Source organism: Stegodyphus dumicola, chromosome 8 (assembly GCF_044657685.1).
Source record: "Stegodyphus dumicola isolate Sdum_Otavi_A_Nest chromosome 8, ASM4465768v1".
NCBI classification, from domain to species: domain Eukaryota; kingdom Metazoa; phylum Arthropoda; class Arachnida; order Araneae; family Eresidae; genus Stegodyphus; species Stegodyphus dumicola.
The window spans coordinates 129,558,199-129,576,568 of record NC_140775.1 but is presented as its reverse complement, the minus strand read 5'-3'; the positions used below and the strand labels follow the sequence as shown (position 1 = coordinate 129,576,568).

General features: G+C 29.9%; 1 protein-coding gene across 8 annotated transcripts in view; it reads left to right on the top strand.

Moving 5' to 3' along the window:
* The window catches only part of LOC118183214 (late secretory pathway protein AVL9 homolog), a 172,651-nt gene that overhangs the window by 36,031 nt on the left and 118,250 nt on the right, over positions 1 to 18,370 (top strand). For all 8 annotated transcript variants that reach the window (XR_015042726.1, XR_015042727.1, XM_085822404.1 and 5 more), the window contains one exon: positions 8,074 to 8,159. Coding sequence is in view for 6 of the 8 variants with exons in the window: in XM_085822404.1 (XP_085678530.1) it covers positions 8,074 to 8,159 (86 nt within the window). In the remaining 2 variants the exon portion in view is untranslated. The remainder of the gene's footprint in view (positions 1 to 8,073; positions 8,160 to 18,370) is intronic.

The following is an 18,370-nucleotide window of genomic DNA, read 5'->3' as shown; positions in this document are numbered from 1 at the left end:
GAGGAAACTCTCTGGGATGGAAATTGGTTCAGTGGTTACAGAATATAGTTCCTCACTTCTATTAGGTGTATGTATTCTTGGGCAGAGAAGTTGATGTCCATGAAATGGTGTAACAAATAGCTTAAGATATGTGAAGGTGCTGCAATTGACTGGAGCAGTTATAAGGAATAAAATAATAAATATTCTTAGAAAATGTCATGCGAGTATTATTGTTATTATTATGTATTGTATGTTTAATTTTACATTCATGCTTTACAAGCATGTCAAAATTATAGCTTGAAATCTAGGCACAAATCTAAAATTGCCGAATATAGCTGGGTGCTGCTGTAACAAAGAAGTACCCTTTTTCCTATATGGCATATGATTGGAAGACAAACATTTGCAGGCCATATGCTATATTAGCTCATTAGTTTTTTTTCTTTGCTTCAATACTGAAGGTATTGAAGTATAAAATTTAATAGAAGTTAAGAGTACACCATTAAAACATTTCACATGATGTGATTTGAATTCGTGTAGAGGAGACACAATTTTTTTGTGGTGCATGGGTGAGAAGTAAGATTGCTATAGCTGTCATCTGAAGCGTAATAAGAAATTTAGTGGTGAATTTTATCAGAATGTCAAAAGTATGAATAAATTAAGAAAATTGGATACTTTTGAGTTATTTGCAGCCACACGGAAAAGTCATAAAGAAGTATTAATGGGGTAAAGCAGTATGTTGTGAAAATAGTCATGTAACAAACCATGATATGGCCAGGGGCATGTCACTTTTGGCCGATACGCAATGTGGAAGTTACTTGATGCCAAGTTTATGGAATTCCCTCTCTCTCTCTTTTCGTTTTAGTGAGCTCTGTTGTGTACATAGGAACAATCACAGTACAAAAAGCATGAAAAATTGGTTGCTTTGGAAAAAAAAAAATATATATATATATATAGCTGCCATTGAGTTTGTGAGTGTTGTTCAAAGTTGGCAGGTTCATGATTTTTCAGTGGGGGGGGTGCAGATAGTAAAAAAGGTACTAAAATTATATAAAAGAATCTGTATGTGTAAAAGGCTATTTTTTCCATTGTTTTTATCTGTGAATTGATTTTTAAAGGACTTATTTATTAGTGACTGCAATTTTTCTCTTATGTATTTACATAGTATACTACTTATTGGAGGTATATTTCTCAATGCTTTCACTCAGTTATTCCATGTATGGCATTAAATGGTTCTTTAACATAACATCTTTATAGTAATGATTAATCTTGTTTTGTATGGGTTACATGAGGAAATGAAAAAATCGCCATTTGCTTCTTTTTTAAAAGAAAAGTAATGAAAACTGCACAAATATTTCATTTCTCTTTTTAAATGAATTTAATATCTACTGGAGACTAAATCTTTACTGTTAAATAAAATTCAGCTCTGGAGAAATTTCAATATTAATTTGTGATATAAAGGTTATATACATAGGAAAATGTTAAAATATAGAAACAATAGACCAGGAACTTATTTTATGTATGACACTTATGGTGTAACTAACGTTTATTGCAAAAAATGGTTAAATGTTATATTAAGATGACTTCTTTTAATGATTTTAATTTATTGAGCAGTGCACTTTTTAGTAGCACTTACAGAATCTGTTTCACATTAATTTTTAATGCGATTTATTATATGCATTTATGTTTCCTCCATATAGTCATGGCTTTTTATCTTTCATATTCAAGTAATCAAGTAAAACATAAGAAAGTGATTACCTTGATTTTAGCAGGTTCTTTTGCCAGGGCGACTAGATGATATTCCTTTCATCTGCAATCCTTCGAGAGACATTTATGCAAATGATCAATACATCTTTGCACAAAGCAAATTTTAATATGAACAAAGAAACATACTCGTACATAATATTAATGGGTACATGGAAAGTCTAAGTAAAATTTTTAAACCCATCACGACTTGCAGTGTGCGAGTTTCTCCTTCAGTGGTCTTGAGTCATCTGGCTGGTGAGTTCATATTTCAGTATAATGACATCACCTAGCAGGCATCTTCATTCGCAAGGTGGCTAAAAAGAAAGTCGAGGTAAAATAAATAAATAAATAAATGCTGAGAGAAACTCCAGGCATGATCATTCAACACAAAAATACTTATTCATTTAACTGCTGCAAAAATTATGATGAAAGATGAAGAGATAATAACATTGTGTTAAAGACAATGAAAGCAGCATAGTTGATTAATTGTTTAAATGAAGATGTTATTAATGTGGTCATAGATATAAGCCCACGCTGATAAAAGCCCATTTATATATATTATTATAATATATTTCTCATCGAAAGCTTTTTTAAATGTAACAATTATAATTTGGCAATTTTCTAGGGATATTTTCTTTTATATTTCTGAATAAATTAAAACTGTCAGCTGACACCCTGGCAGAAAATGAATTCCAAATATAACATCTTAATACTTTAACTACAGCAATTTGGAATAGTGTTTTTAATTTTATTTATTTTTTGGGGGGGCATGGAACAACTCTTAGAAGTCAACATATCTACAAATTTAAGTACAATCACCTCAAAGTATAGTAATAAATATGAAGCATTTTATTAGAGATTGTGAAGATTACAAAGAACTATGCATATAATAACATCTAATAAAATTTTGTAACTACATAAATATATATTTATACAGTCAACAGATTCAAAATTCATCGTTTTTAGATTCTAAGTATACATATTATATAAATTCATCATTCATTAATAGTATTATGTATAGCAATAGAAAATTAGTATTAATGTTTCAAATTGTAATATTTTAATAATTTGTCTTGCATTTGCTGTATATTTGTTCAAGACGTATGGATATCAGTTATATAACATGAAAAATACACGGAAAGCAGCTAATCTTATCTAATAGCTGATTGTGAAAGAAAAATTACTGTGCTCATAATTACAGTTACAGTGCTTTTAAATCTCCCTATTGTAAATAGTAGTTTTCTGGCTGACATTAGATTAAATTAATTCCATTATCCATTAGAAAATAAGCCCACCAGCAGCCGAGCGGTAAAGTCGCTGAACACTGGTAATTCGGTCCGAGGTTCGAATCCTGTGAACGGGCTGGGGCTGCATGTGTGTTTTCGTAGTTTTCCCCATGTGTAACGTGTATACGAGCCAGTTTCCCTTAGAAAGCCCTCCACGAAAGCATTCTTCCCCTTAGGCAGATAGCCTTCGAGGCTTTGCCATAATCACACACACACACACATTAGAAAATAGTAATTATAGTGAATTATATCTATTGAAGACATTTCTAAGACGTCGCCTTTTGAAAGAGACCTGTATTTTTTGTGAAGATAAACAAACATTGCCAGTGAATATCATATTTCTAAGACCACCATATCTACAACCAAAATCCTTTAAAACCGTGAACGGTTGCGTTTATAGAGGGCTCACTATATTTTTAGTAAAACATGTACATCTTTGTTATACACTTCCTACATTTTGATTTTCTGTCAAAGCAGAGGAACAGTGGTTCTATTTCTTTAGAAGTATGTGAAATTAAAAAATGGACACTATAACGACAGAAATTAAAAAATGGACACTATAACGACAAAAATGGAATTAGATTCAAAAACACGCCTCTTGAACATATCTGAAATTCATTATTCTGCTCGGAATAAATTTATCTAAAGAAAATGTTTAATAAATATTAGAACTCAAAGGCTAAGTCAGTTCAATGTAGTAAGGGTCATTTCGTCTGAATATATCTTTTCTTAATCATAAAGTGACTTTTTGAACAACGAATGAAACGGGAAAGACGGAATAAGTGCGAAAGGCCACAGACAAGCGACACTATTTCGAACGCGGCATGAAAAGAAAACGGACGAAATGGCACTAAGCCAAGGAAAGGCATGCCTTTGTGGAGGACGTTTTAAAGGAAACTCGCTCGTATACATGCTACGCAAGGGGAAAACCACGAAAGCGCCCATGCAGTCAGCCTTTCCATCGAGATATGAACCTTGGACTGAACTACCAGTGTTCAGCTTTTTTATCACTTGGTCGCTGGTGAGCCTTGTGCCTACATGAAAAGCTTAAGAATTGGATGAATGACGCTTTCTTAATGTACAACTTTTAGACAGAATTAGTTTTGAATAGTGACTGAATGTACATATAATTTAATTTGTCTCACTTCTCTTATACTAATTTTTGTTATATAAAACTTTGGATTACGTGCATGTTTTTTGAAAATAAAAGTTAAGACACAAATTTAAAAAAAAAAAAAAGTTTAAAATTTGACGTTGAATTCAAAAACGTTTATTTGCTAATAACCAGACTTAATAAACTTAAGCGTTCAAATTTGAAGTATACCTTACTTGTTCTTACTAACTTCTGCTTAATTAATTATTCTTAGGAAAAAACCCTAAAAACTGGTGGAATATTTCATGCTAGAAAACAAGATATTAGAAACTTTTGAACTCATTCAATAAGGGAAAAAAATATTCAAAACGTAGCTCCATAATTGAGCATTTTTTCTACTTGATCGACAATACACGAGGTTTATAAGAAATATCTCCTAGAAGTTATGTGGCCACTATTTCTGTGTTGTCAGGATATGGAATTCGTATAGGGAAAACGATGCATTTCCATGTGAAGAAAATGACTGAAGTTTGATAGTTTTTCTAAATAATAAATTTTTACATGTTATGCGTTTCTTTTTCTTAATCTAGGTGAATAATATTCAACATGTAATAACAGCATAAAACTCACAAAAGAAGTGTTCCAGTGAAATTCAGTTTTTAAATGCTGTTTAAATTTGCTTCATTGAAAGTTTTTGTATATAAATAAATACGGTAAATTAAAATGAACTGTTTGCAAAAACAGTGAATTATCCCTTTAAAAATGGTTAAGAAATATTTAATTCCTTTCGTTTTCCAGTTATTGAAATTTTTAAAATAATTAAAATTCTAACTAAATCCTTAGATAAAAAGTTATTTAAGAACTAGACTAAAGAAATGCAAGGAAAAGGGTTAACTTCAGTTACAAGCGGAATTTCAGATATTGTTATTTTCTTGTAACTAACAAAAAACATTTAAAACCCTCTTTAATTTATTCCTGACCACCCTTTAATTGCTCTTCTGCCATCCCGTCCCTTCTGAGGCCATTCTTTGGCAGCCTAGGTTCGATAGGGGATAAAGCAATTAAGCAAGGTTCTCTCTTTAACTGCTTTTTCACACAGCTGGGGCAAAAGAAAAGGAACGCAATGGTTTCCCTCCTGAATAGCCAGCGGCCAGTTAACTTATCATGCAGAGAATCTGGGATATGGAAAATGATGTGATAATCTTGAACAGTTAGAAAGCTGCAAGACAAAAGCCCACGAGCGAATGCCCATTTATAAACAACACACATTTTCAGGAAATCCAAAATAGCTATGACTTCATGAAAAATTTTACGAGTAATAATTATTATGATTAAAAATAAAATTTCAAGTGGGAATGGAATTAATTTATTTCAAATCCAAGTCTTCAAAATTTAACTAGATTATTTGAAACCGTGCTTTTAAGTCACTATTAAAACAGTGTTTGTGATAGTGCACATAAATGTTTTCTTAATCATGATAGAATACGGTACTTTTATTTTTTTCCTTGAAATGAAAGTGAGGCTATAATTCTCCATATTAAATTCATTATCTGCAAAATTTTCTGCAATGTTAAATTATTCTCTGTATATGATGAAAATTTACATACATTTTATTATAATTTTGTAGAATTAGAAGAAGCAGTGTGGCCAGTATTCCCTTTGTCGGACTTATATGAGGGCACTTCCATTTGTCGCGTAAATATAAAAACAAAGTTACGCATACATGTATATGTTTTTAATTATATTATTTTGATTGACTCTCTGTTCTATATACATATTGGATTTTAATTCAGCCGGAGCCCAAAATGAAATGTGTTCCGCTACTTAAATTTATTGTTCAATTATTTTTTATTAATTTAATTTATTTTTATTTTATCTTTATTCATGAATCTGCTTTGTGAAGCTGAAGAAAAAAGGGAAAAAATATTAATTTTAACGTAGCATGTATATCGGTATGGTTTTTTGTCAGTGTGAGCTTTTATCAGCATGCGCTTGTATCTATGTGGGCTTTTATCAATGTGCGCTTTCATCGGTGTGGGTATTAGTCGCATGGGCAATTATCTCAGTGGGGTGTTTTTTGTGGGCTTTTGTCGCGTGCGCTTTCGTCCAGTGGGCTTTTGTCTGGTCACCCTTATTTTTTGCAGGTGTGCATTTCACACCTATCACCCATACGCTTAATCTAGGGTTAAGGCTTACATTCATGCAGAGAATCTGGGATATGGAAAATGATGTGATAATCTTGAACGGTGAGATAGTATCTTCACCAAAGCAAGTTCAGGAAGAATTATGAAATGTCTGATGCCAACAGAATCATTGCTCTTAGACCATAATGAAACACCCAGATATGAACAAACTGTGACTGTTTTAACTGTTTTTTGCAAAAGATTCTCAGTAAAGACAGAAAAACTGCAATGAATCTTAAAAGTACGTTGTAGTTGGTTATTAATGAAAATGTCTTTTATAGCATTCAATTCCAAGAATTTACTATTAAAGTATGTATGTTGATTGAAAAGCAGCTAATACAAATTCAAAAACACTGAATCCAGAAATCAAGAAAGTTTATAATTAAAGACTCAGCTGAAGCCTTTGTCAGTATTGGAACAAGATTTGTAAAATTTGAAGAGCTAGATTTAATGTTGGACAATTTAAAAAAGTTAATTGGGAAGCTAGTGATGGCATAAATTGCTGCAAGGCAATATATGGCAAAAGAAAGATAAGAATAGTAGAAATAATCCTAATATATTTTTAACCCCTTGACATACAAATAAAATACGCATCCAAAGAATACCATTTAATTTGGACACTCATGAGCAAGCTCAAACAGAACGTTTTATTTTCAAATTCATATTGCTATATAACAATAATAATATACTGTAAGGCCTTCACTGAAAACAGTTTTTGACGTCTCGGAGATGTCAAAGTCTACTATGGCACGTGAAATCAATGACATCTCCCGGACATCATTGTATGTCAAGGGGTTAAGAGACCTGTTTTAATGGTGAGCCCAGCAAAAAAGGGTAAAATCTTAATTTTCCAGCACCAACTCCATCCTCTGTAATACCATGATCATCATAATCTTTTTGTCTCAAAATATCCAAATTCAGCAAGTAAAACATATTAAATTAGTTGTAGACTAATTTCTAACTTCTGATATTTGTGGTATCTGATAGTTAAGGTTTTTCTACAAGTTTATACTTTGCTCATTTAAATTTTAAAAAAGAGATTATGCATTTATTATTATTACTGTTCTTATCACTCTTACTAGTTCTGTTATTACTGATGTATTGCACAGTAGATCATTGATTTAAATTGAGAACAAATCTGACTTGTGAATGCTCTGAGAAGCAAATTTTATTCATAATGCAAATTTTTAAAGCATTTGCTTCCCTGATTATACTAAATTTATTTTATTGTTTTCACAATCTTTTGATTATAAGAATCAATTTAAAGTTTTTTAGGAAACTAAGAGGGTAGGATATGCAGAGTGAGCACAATTTGACTGCTTAAAAGCTGTCCCGTTGCTAAAAGGGTTGATGACATATGTGAAAAATATACTTTAAATATGCTTAAATATATCACATAATATATTTGTATCACTTGATTTAATTAATCATATCTTGTTAAAAACATAACATTGCTTTGCTTTTAAGCCAAACTTTATATCCAAGTTTTTAGGTTGTAAAATTAGGATGCAACGTAAATTCAAAATGAATACTTTAGCATTTTTTTCTCGGCTGATCTCCTGAAAGTGACTGTATATCTGAAACAAAAATCTTAATAAATTAGATAGCTTGTTACATTAGTATCTATTTAAGTAAGTAAATAAATAAATATATATATATATTTCTTTTTCTCTTTCCCCCAATGTTTATTATAAAGCTATTTTTATTTTTCATTGTTTTCCCAATTTTCCCGTTTTAGTATTAGAATTATGAATGTAATAGAATAGCATTTTTCTAATCCCCCCCCCAGATACCATCTACTTTCATCTGCCATCTTTAGAAAAGCCTCATCAAACTGTTTATGGAATATCTTGCTATCGTCAGATGAATGCACAGGTAAAATTTTAGAATATTATGATAATCATAAATTTTTAATGAAGGACAAAACTCAAACCTTTATTTTTTATTATTAACAGAAAAACAATTTAATGAGTCATTATATTGTGATTCTTTTAGTTAGTAAAAAATAAAGGTCATTACAGTTCAGTGCTTCTAAAAGGTTGATATATTCTTCTCTTTTTAAAAAGCTGCATCTGAAAGTTCACAAGAAATAATATAAGCACATTCTTATATTTGAAACTGTGCAGTGTTGCAAAATAATTTTCATTCTTAGTAATGGATGACCTATTTGCTTTAAAAATTGGCAGTGTAAAATTTTCCAGTCTACTGACAAAAAATTATAAATTATAATTTATATTAGATTCAAGTTAGATCAAGAAAACCTTGATTGTGTAGCATAAAACACATGAGACATATTAAATGGTTCTGTAATAATAAGTACAAAAGTCTTGAAAGCATTTGAACTGTTTTCTTACATTTATTGGTAGCATCATATTTCACTATAAGCGTGTACACCTGTAATCAATTTTTATCATCATGCATTAGATATAAACTAAACTCCAATCTGAACAAGCATCTGCATGTTTGTAACAGCATGCATATACAGTCTTTTCATAGTCTTTCTTCATTTTAGATGTATTGTTTTATATTTCTAGTTATTTAAATGTATTTGCTGAAATTATATTAAATAAGTGCACTGTGTTAATTAGCATCACATACTAATTTTTATATACACACCTGATGCCTTGTAACACATATTCTAGCCTTTGTAAACTGTTTCTTTATTATATGAATCTAAATTGCTGGAAGGGAAACGAAAATTCATAGTATCAGGGGTAGTGTTCCAAAAGTATAATATTTTAACCTCTTGTTTTTTCAAGGATCCTCATTTTTTTCTGTTGTCGTAGATATTCACATTATCTCAAATTTCTAAACTGCCTTCATTATTTGAAATTTTTTTTCTTCAAAACATCAGTATAAATCTTAAAAAATCATATTTTAGAAGCAAAAGAATGAATAATATTTATGCAGATTTGAAAGATTTAATTTTATCTTGTTATTAATTTTTAGCATCTAACAAAAGATATTTTTAATCAGAATATACAAATTGTGGTTTAAAATTAACTGTGATTAATTTTTTTCTCATGCTACTATTGGAAACAGTGAGTGGAATGATTAAGCACAACCTTCCTTCAAAATTACTATCTCTAAATCATGCAATAGGCAGTTTAACAGTATGTTTATTTCATATAAAATTTTAATTTGTTAGAATTATAATACATATTCTTTTGAAGCAGCACACAAATTTAAAATTCTGCTTGAAAATTGATAAATTCATGTAGAACCAGATAATTTGTAGGAATATTCTGAAAATGTTTGTCTTTTCCATATTCAAATCTTTCGGTAGTTGCAGAGGTTAAAAGGGAGAAATAAAGAGATCAAAATTGATCAGCATATTGGTCATTACTGCATATCCAGATTGTTGCTGTAAAGTACACTCATGAAAATAACTCCATATTTCAATGCATTTAATAAGTGTTATATCATCTTAAACATTTAATGCCTCGCCTTCACTATTTTTACTTTTCTTCGTCAAGTAAAACTCTTATAAAATGTTTTCTGTGCTTAATTTAGGGTTATTACAATGCCCTGTGTGGGTTCAGTATACTTCCCATGGATGGCCATTGAGATCATTTACAAAATTAAAGCAAGTGACTACCTACTAAAAATACAGACTATTACAATTAAAACTACTTATATATGCTAACAACATTAATGCAGATTACCTATTAATAAGCATTGCATTAATTATTAGCTAACATAACTCCTCTTAAATATAACTTTGCAATAAATAGCTCCATGCACTTAAATGGGTAGTGCTAAGTTTATAAAATGATTACAATTAGGGATTGCAATACACCGAGATACCGAATACCAGTATTTTGAGCTATTTGTACAATTTTGTAATATTGGTATTCACAAGTTTAAATTTTTTTTTTTTTTTTTTGGTATTTACGAGAAATTTTTTAAATTGTCTCTGCTATATATGTTCAGGGGTTGCCAACATAGCAAAATAGTATACGTTTTTGTTTTTATGTCTTCCTAACGGGCGAAATTAATTAGACTGTGAAGATAAAGTTGCATCGTGCAGTCTGGAGAAGTGATATAATATGTGAATCATCCAAAGAGGCGGGAATAAACTTCCCTGTCCTAAATCAGCTTAGTGCTATGCTGCACACACACAGAATTCATAGTCTGACATTCGTATCTGTGAAAACAAGGTTGTAGTTGTGAAGAAAGTGCATAATAGTTTGAAAAATTTCGATATTTTTAAAATTGGCGAGTTTGTTATTCACATTATATTTGCATAAGATACTTTAGGGTTCAAAATATATTTTGGATTTATTATATACCTATAATTAATAAACCTATAATAATGAATAAGAATAACACAAAAATCTGTTGATAATACTTCGGTTGGGTTTTATTATTTATATGAGGGAAAGAATATGGTGGCACAAAGTAAAAAATATTCAAGAGTTATTAAAGGTGAATGGGGGAAGTACAAGTGGACTCCCACTTTTAAAAATGAAACATGATACAAATTTGTTAAAGAGGAAAGAATGTAATTGTGATGAAGATACAAAATTAAGCACAGTTTCTAAGCCCAAGTCATTATAGATTTTAGTTTACTTTGGTTAAAAAAAAAAAAAAAAAAAAAAAGACAATTTGGATGAAATTATAAGTAAAATGATAGCATTAGATGATTTGCCATTTCAAGTGTTTTGCACTTCTACTGAATTAAGAAAATCGCTATCTGTCAGAGGTTTTAAAAACTACCAACATCGATTAACACTATAAGCAGAACTGTTATAAACTACAATAACGGTGTTTGCAATTCCTTCAAACACGAGTTAATACAATTAAAAGTAAATTGTGAAAAATTTAGTATTTCATTCGATAATGGACAAGTGCAAGAAATAGACACTGTTTAAATATTCATTCAGGAAAAAAATTTTGGCATATAGGACTTGCACATGTCTCGGGAAGTATGCCAGCCAAAAAAATGTGTGGAAGTGCTTAAATCTAAATTAGAGAAACATAGATTATCCCTGAAAGAAGACATTGTATCCATAATAACTTGTGGAGCAACAGTTATGAAAAAAGTTGGAAAGTTGATTGGTGGGAATCTGCAATTGTGCTATGTTCATAAAATTCCATTTGGAGTAATAGATGTATTAATACCAAAAAAATAAAGAACAGAAGAACTCAAATCCTGTGGATATAGAAATTTCTGATCCCGACTTTAAAGAGAGTGAGAGTGATACCGACAATGAAGAATTACAATGTAATTGTTGAAGAGGATATTGCTAATGAGGATGAAATATTCACTCATCAAGAATTGCTTCGTATAATTAATAAAGTTTAAAAAAAAATTAAGATATTTGAATGTTCCCCTACAAAAAATGCCTTATTACAAAAATATATACTAACTGAAAATAAAACAGAACATCTATTAATATTAGATTCTAAAACACGTTGGAACAGTTTACTCCTAATGATGGAACGATTTTTGAAACATAAAAATCCAATCCAAAAAGCAATAATCGACTTAAACCTGCAAATTAATTTTTCTAATAGTGAATTCGACTTAATATCCAGAACTGTATCAGCTCTACTTCCAATAAAACTGGCTGTGGAGGGATTGTGTTGGAGAGATTCTAATTTATTAACAGTTAATACAACAATAAATTTCCTGTTGCAATCACTGAAAGAATAGTACATATTACTTTAATTCCTTTATATGTTTGCACATTTTTTTATATATTTTTTTAAAAATGTTTTGGCTTTAAATTTAATTTTGACTTTAAATTTGCTTTTTTACTTTTATACGTGTTTGTTAAAATTTAATAAATTTCATTCCTTGCAGCAATGGCGCAAAGAATTATTTAATTAAATTTGTATTTAAATTTAATTTATTTAATTAAATTCAATTTATTCTTATCTGAAGAATTATATATTACATTAAAAAATTGCACAGAAAAAAGGCATACCAAAATAGAAAATGCCTTACGGTATTTATATAATAATAATGATTTTAAAAATGAAAAGAGACTAACCAAATCAAATTTGATCAAGTTTATAGTAAAGTTTTTTAAAATGTTTTACCCACAAACTTATCCACATTCAGAAAAATTCGGTACAGTAATCGAAAGTGATGATGACACTGATGTTGATATTGATAGTGAAAAGGAATTGTCTCGTGAACAAAAATTAGAATTGGCGATAACTAAAAAAATTTCATCAACCCAAAATACAATAGAGAAATTGGTTACATCCAAAAGCATCCAACGAGAAATTGATTTATTTGAAGATGAGGGATTTAGAGGTAAATGCTTGGGAAAAGTATATCACACATTGCTAACAGTACCAGCAATTAACGTAGATGCTGAAAGAGCATTTTCTACAGCTGGTAATTTTTGCACAAAATTACGTTCCAGGCTTAATGACTGTACAATTGATGCATTATGCTTTTTAAGGTCACATTTCAAAAATTTGTAATAGTACCACAGACTGAATAGTGATATTTACACTTTTTTGCGATTTAAATACATAAAATGTTCCTTATTTGGTTGTTTTTTTGTGATTCTTTATAAGTTACAAATGATTTTTTGTGATATTAATTCTCTCTAATAAAATTGGCAAATAAAACAAAGAAACAGCTGTGTTTTTTTTTTTTTTTTTTTTTTTTCTAAAATTCTTTCTACTCATATTAAAACTGGTATTATGAGCTAAAAAATACCGAATACCAGTATTGAACATTTGGTCCAAAATTACAATAGCTAATTGAAGTATAAATAGGAATTATATAGCGTAATTAAATAAAAAAAACCTGAAGTAGTTAAAACTCAGACTTGTGCAACTTTAGACAGGTAACATATACCATTTATTAATGGGTCTCTTGAGCTTACCAGTTGCAGAGTTTAATTTCACTACATGAAACAGTTGTAAATTCTCTTTAAATATCATTTGAAGCATGATTCCTGTTTTGACTAAATTAGCAGATTATCCTTTCCATTAGAATGGTTCCAAGACGTAGGATCTAGTTTTTCCAGCACTTCAGCCATTCTGTTAGGGACAGACTATTTCCATTTTTTCATGGAACCCTTAATTCAGTACAAAAAGGTTAAGGAATTTATTCAAAACAGACATATCAATAAAATCCATACAAACCTCTTCAAGGTACTTTACTGTTTGGATTCTCAGTTGTGGCAGTTATAATTTCCTCAAAAGAGTTACTTCACTTTTCAGCATAACAAATAACACCAAAATGTAATTTTGCCATTTAAAATGAGACTATAAGCAGCAGCTTCATAAGTTATAGAAGAATGCATTGTAAAATATGGATTTTCCTTCTTCTTCTTCTTCTTTTTTTTTTTTTTTTTTTTTTTTTTTTTAATTTAAAACCACAATCAGATCTACTAGCTGCCCTCAACAGTGCATCAAAAGAAATATTTCCAGAAATTATAGCTTTTAGGATATGCAATTGGTAGACTTACATGAAAACCAGTTTGTGTTTTGAAACATTTTTGTCAGAGTCACAAAATGTCCCACATACATAATTAGAACATACCTTCAACTGGATACTTCTGGCTAGGAACCCTATTGTTTAGATCAAGGCAAGAAGAAACTCCTTTCTTGAATGCTAAAAGTGTTTTTTAGCCCTAAAACTTTTAACTGACAATCAAAAATTCTAATACCTTTTCTAATTTTGTTCTATATTCAGAATGGTCTCAATTTCTCAAAAGTAGTTTTTAGCTTCCACAAATTCATACGTGCATCCTTTAAAATCAATGCAGCTTCAGAAGGGAGTTTGAAAGCCCCAGCATCATTATTTTCCCTAAAATATAAATCATCAGTGTGCAGTGAAAAATTTAACATTTCAAAAATTTGGTTTCTATTTTTCCTATATTGTTCTAAATGACTTTCTGTTGTTCTGCTTAAAATAAAGGCAATGACTTACAACCAAATGGCCAGCATATCATGCATATTATTTTGTAGTCTTCATCTGTATTATCTGGTATCCTTAAGAAAATTTCCAGTGCTCTTCAACAACTCTAGTCATCAAAAATGTTTTCTGCATATCAACACTAAAGGCAATTTTGAATTTCCTAAAATTTGGAATAATGTCCAGCTTATTGGGATTTGAATGGTCTGTTTAAAAGGAGACTTACTTTTGTTTTCAAACTACTGAAAATCGTGCAAACTCTAGTAGAATCAGTTTTCACAGCTGCTGTGTGTGGCATGAAATACTGTTTTGCATTCCTAAAGTTTTCATAAATAATTCCTTTACCCTGCTAATCTTTATTCATTTGCTAACCATTCATTTTTTCTGAAATTATTTTTTTAAAGCCTTAACTCTTTGTTTAGGTAGAGGTTAAACATTAAACCAGGTAGTTTGATTACCCATAACAAACAAGTTTCGTATCTTCCATCTACAAGCCTCAAATTATTTAACTAAATTTTCAGCTGCAACTGACAATTTGAATATGTAATTCTTAAAAATTTTAAATTGCACATCATTTCCAACATAAAAATTTGTTGTTGCTACACTTCCCTAAATTTTATGCGTAGACCTGTATCCTTTTATATGCAGTTAAAAGAAAAAAGGTTTTTATCTCCAGCACGTGAGACTGTGTATTGGAAATTCTAAAGATATAAACATTAAACCAGGTAGTTTGATTACCCATAACAAACAAGTTTCGTATCTTCCATCTACAAGCCTCAAATTATTTAACTAAATTTTCAGCTGCAACTGACAATTTGAATATGTAATTCTTAAAAATTTTAAATTGCACATCATTTCCAACATAAAAATTTGTTGTTGCTACACTTCCCTAAATTTTATACGTAGACCTGTATCCTTTTATATGCAGTTAAAAGAAAAAAGGTTTTTATCTCCAGCACGTGAGACTGTGTATTGGAAATTCTAAAGATATAAACATTAAACCAGGTAGTTTGATTACCCATAACAAACAAGTTTCGTATCTTCCATCTACAAGCCTCAAATTATTTAACTAAATTTTCAGCTGCAACTGACAATTTGAATATGTAATTCTTAAAAATTTTAAATTGCACATCATTTCCAACATAAAAATTTGTTGTTGCTACACTTCCCTAAATTTTATACGTAGACCTGTATCCTTTTATATGCAGTTAAAAGAAAAAAGGTTTTTATCTCCAGCACGTGAGACTGTGTATTGGAAATTCTAAAGATATGTTCTTTTAAATATTTTGTGATATTGCTGTTGGATTGTATTTTATGGTTTTAAGTGTGAAGAAGATATTTAATGAATAAAGTTAACACATAACACATAAAACATAAAAAAAAAAAAAAAAAAAAATGCCTCTCTGAGCATAATATAAAATCTGAAGGCTTTGAAATTTTTTTTAATTACATTTTGAAAAAATGATTCAAATTTTGCAATAATCTTCAACAGAATAGCATGCAGTAGAGTGGTATCAAGAAAAGTATGACTTCTATGAAAATGGACAAACGCTAGCTGTGCAGTGTACAAAATTATGATAAATGATTTGTGTTATATGTTATATCCGAACTTGTTTGTGTTGATTATTTAACTAAATAATCTGCTTTTCCAAACTTCTGCCAGAATGACTGCACAAGTTTGGTGAGATCTTCACTAGTTTTCATGGTACAATCAAAAGTTGTTAATTCGGACACCCATAATCCGGAATGATCTATAATCCAGACCTCATAGCTAAAAACTTTCTGCATGCGCCGCATTGACACATGTGCATAGGCGTTTACGCGTGCGCGTAAGACCTTTACAACTGCGCATATGCGTGTGCGCAAGAGTAGAATACGTTTTCGCGTGTGCATTTAATGTATAACGGATGGTATAAGCTAAAATTATCTAATTATCTATTTCAGTTAATGTTAATGATTGCGTTGTTCCTTAATCTTCGAATTGGATGCGGCTTATTATTTTTTGCAGACTGTAAGAGCAATTTTATAAAAGTAAACTTGAACTTTCGATTATGTCAAATAGAATTTCCAATGCTGGAGCTTCCAAAGGATGTACAAAACGAAAGTATGTTTTGATGTCCATCAAACAAAAAGTGGAATTGCCGCAAAAAAATGGATAAAGACATGAAGAAGGTGACAGAGAAGTTAGTGAAAACGAAAAAATTTCGATTCACAAGTTAGTCGGTATTCTCGGCACAGCAATTACGGGACTTGAACAGCGGAACTTTGTAACTGAACAAGAAATTATGTCTGTTTATAGAATTAAAGAGAAAGTATTATCACATAAAACGAAACAACTTACATTGAAAGAAATGTTTAATAAAGTAAACAAATAAATATTAAGCTTTTTTTTTTTTTTTTTTTTTTTAATTTTGATACCCTTTAGATTATAATTGTTCTTTATTTCATAAATTATGGTTTCATATTTTTAATTTTAGAATTTCTGCATGCCATCTTACGAGATTTAAACTGATGATCTATAATCCGGAATCACCGAAGTCCCGACGAGTCCGGATTAACAACTTTTGACTGTATATGTAATTTCTTAATCAAGTATGGTGTTTTAGTTCGATATGCCATTTTTTTTTCCTTTTGAAATATTGCATAATTTAAATTTAGGCAGTTGATGACAAATAAAATTACTCTTTTTTTTAAATTTTAGACAGGAAATTTTTGTTCCATTCATTTGGCTTCTCTGCCTTGAATTACATTTTTTATAGGCTTGATTATCCAGAATTTGATGTTTCCCAAGCTTTCTGGATATACTATGAATAGCTCCTTTAAAATTGGTAATAGAATTATAGCTAATAAGCAGGGTCACCGTAATATTTATGTATAATTAATTTAGAACTGTTTTAATTTCTCTAAAAGTTATTTGTGATGTCTTTTTAGCAGTTATTGGAATAGAAAAGAATACATTATTAATGTTCATTTCATCCTCTGTTAATCTACCAATTTAATTTATTATATTTTGTTTCCAGATGATGATTATTTCCAAGTATTCTTCTGATACAATAATTTCATTTTCCATACCAAGATCACAAAGAATTTTGATTTCATGATTTAATCTTTTCAAAGTAATTTCCTTTAAAGTATTTCCTTTATTTGTTTCTACTATCTCACTGAATTCTTCAGTAACAAAAACTTTATTAATTCATTTAATTAAATTAGGTCTTACTGCGCTACATTCCTTTTGTGGCTTTACAAACTTCAACATTTTACAGAAACTTTGCTGTCAAACAAGGATATAAAAACAAATCTTACTTGCATTGCCTGTCAAATCCACAGAATTAGCAACTTTCATTCCATTAACATCATTGAGAGCTTACAACACTACTACTACTACAACTACGTATATCTCTTAAGTTCTTATATAACCCAGTTATGTTCTGTCACTTTGTGACTGCATTAAAAATGAGAAGTACATTCATGAAAATAACTCAACACTTTAATTATGTACACTTTAATATATTTAATACTAATAATAATTAATGTTATACCATTTGTACATTCTGTACCCACTACATTACCTCTACCTCTTTTCGCCTACTGAAGCTCTTATTAAAATGTTTTCTGCATCTATTTTATGGTTACTACAGTGCCTCTATAGGAGGTCTTAACGGATTAATGTTTTCTGCACCTAGTTTATGGTTACTGCAGTGCCTCTATAGGAGGTCTTAACGGATGCTATCTAAAATTTAGTGAAATTTTGCAGTAAAGTTGTTACTTCATATTAGGTCAATGGCTGAATTAGTAAATTTTGACATAAGTTGTTTGATAGTGCATGGTGAGAAAAATTCAGTAGGAGAATAGTATGTTTAAAAACTGTACTGCAAATCTTGATTTCTGAGCAAAAGGAAATTTAAGTGATCATTAGCACTGACCTCGAATGGGATATGAACTATGAACTTCTTTGAAAATGTTACAATCTGTGATCAGTCTTTTTTTTTTTTTTTTTTTTTTTTTAAATTCCGCTATGACTGAAACTAAGCACCAATTCATGAAGTGCAAAAAATCCTCTTCACCAGGGACAAAGAAATGACTTTCCTCAATTCAGATCCAAGTTATTTTTATATATTACATTGCAGAGTAATTTAACTCTAAAAGAGATCAAAATTCGATTTTTGACCTTTTTTTAGAATTAAATAGGCATGTTGAT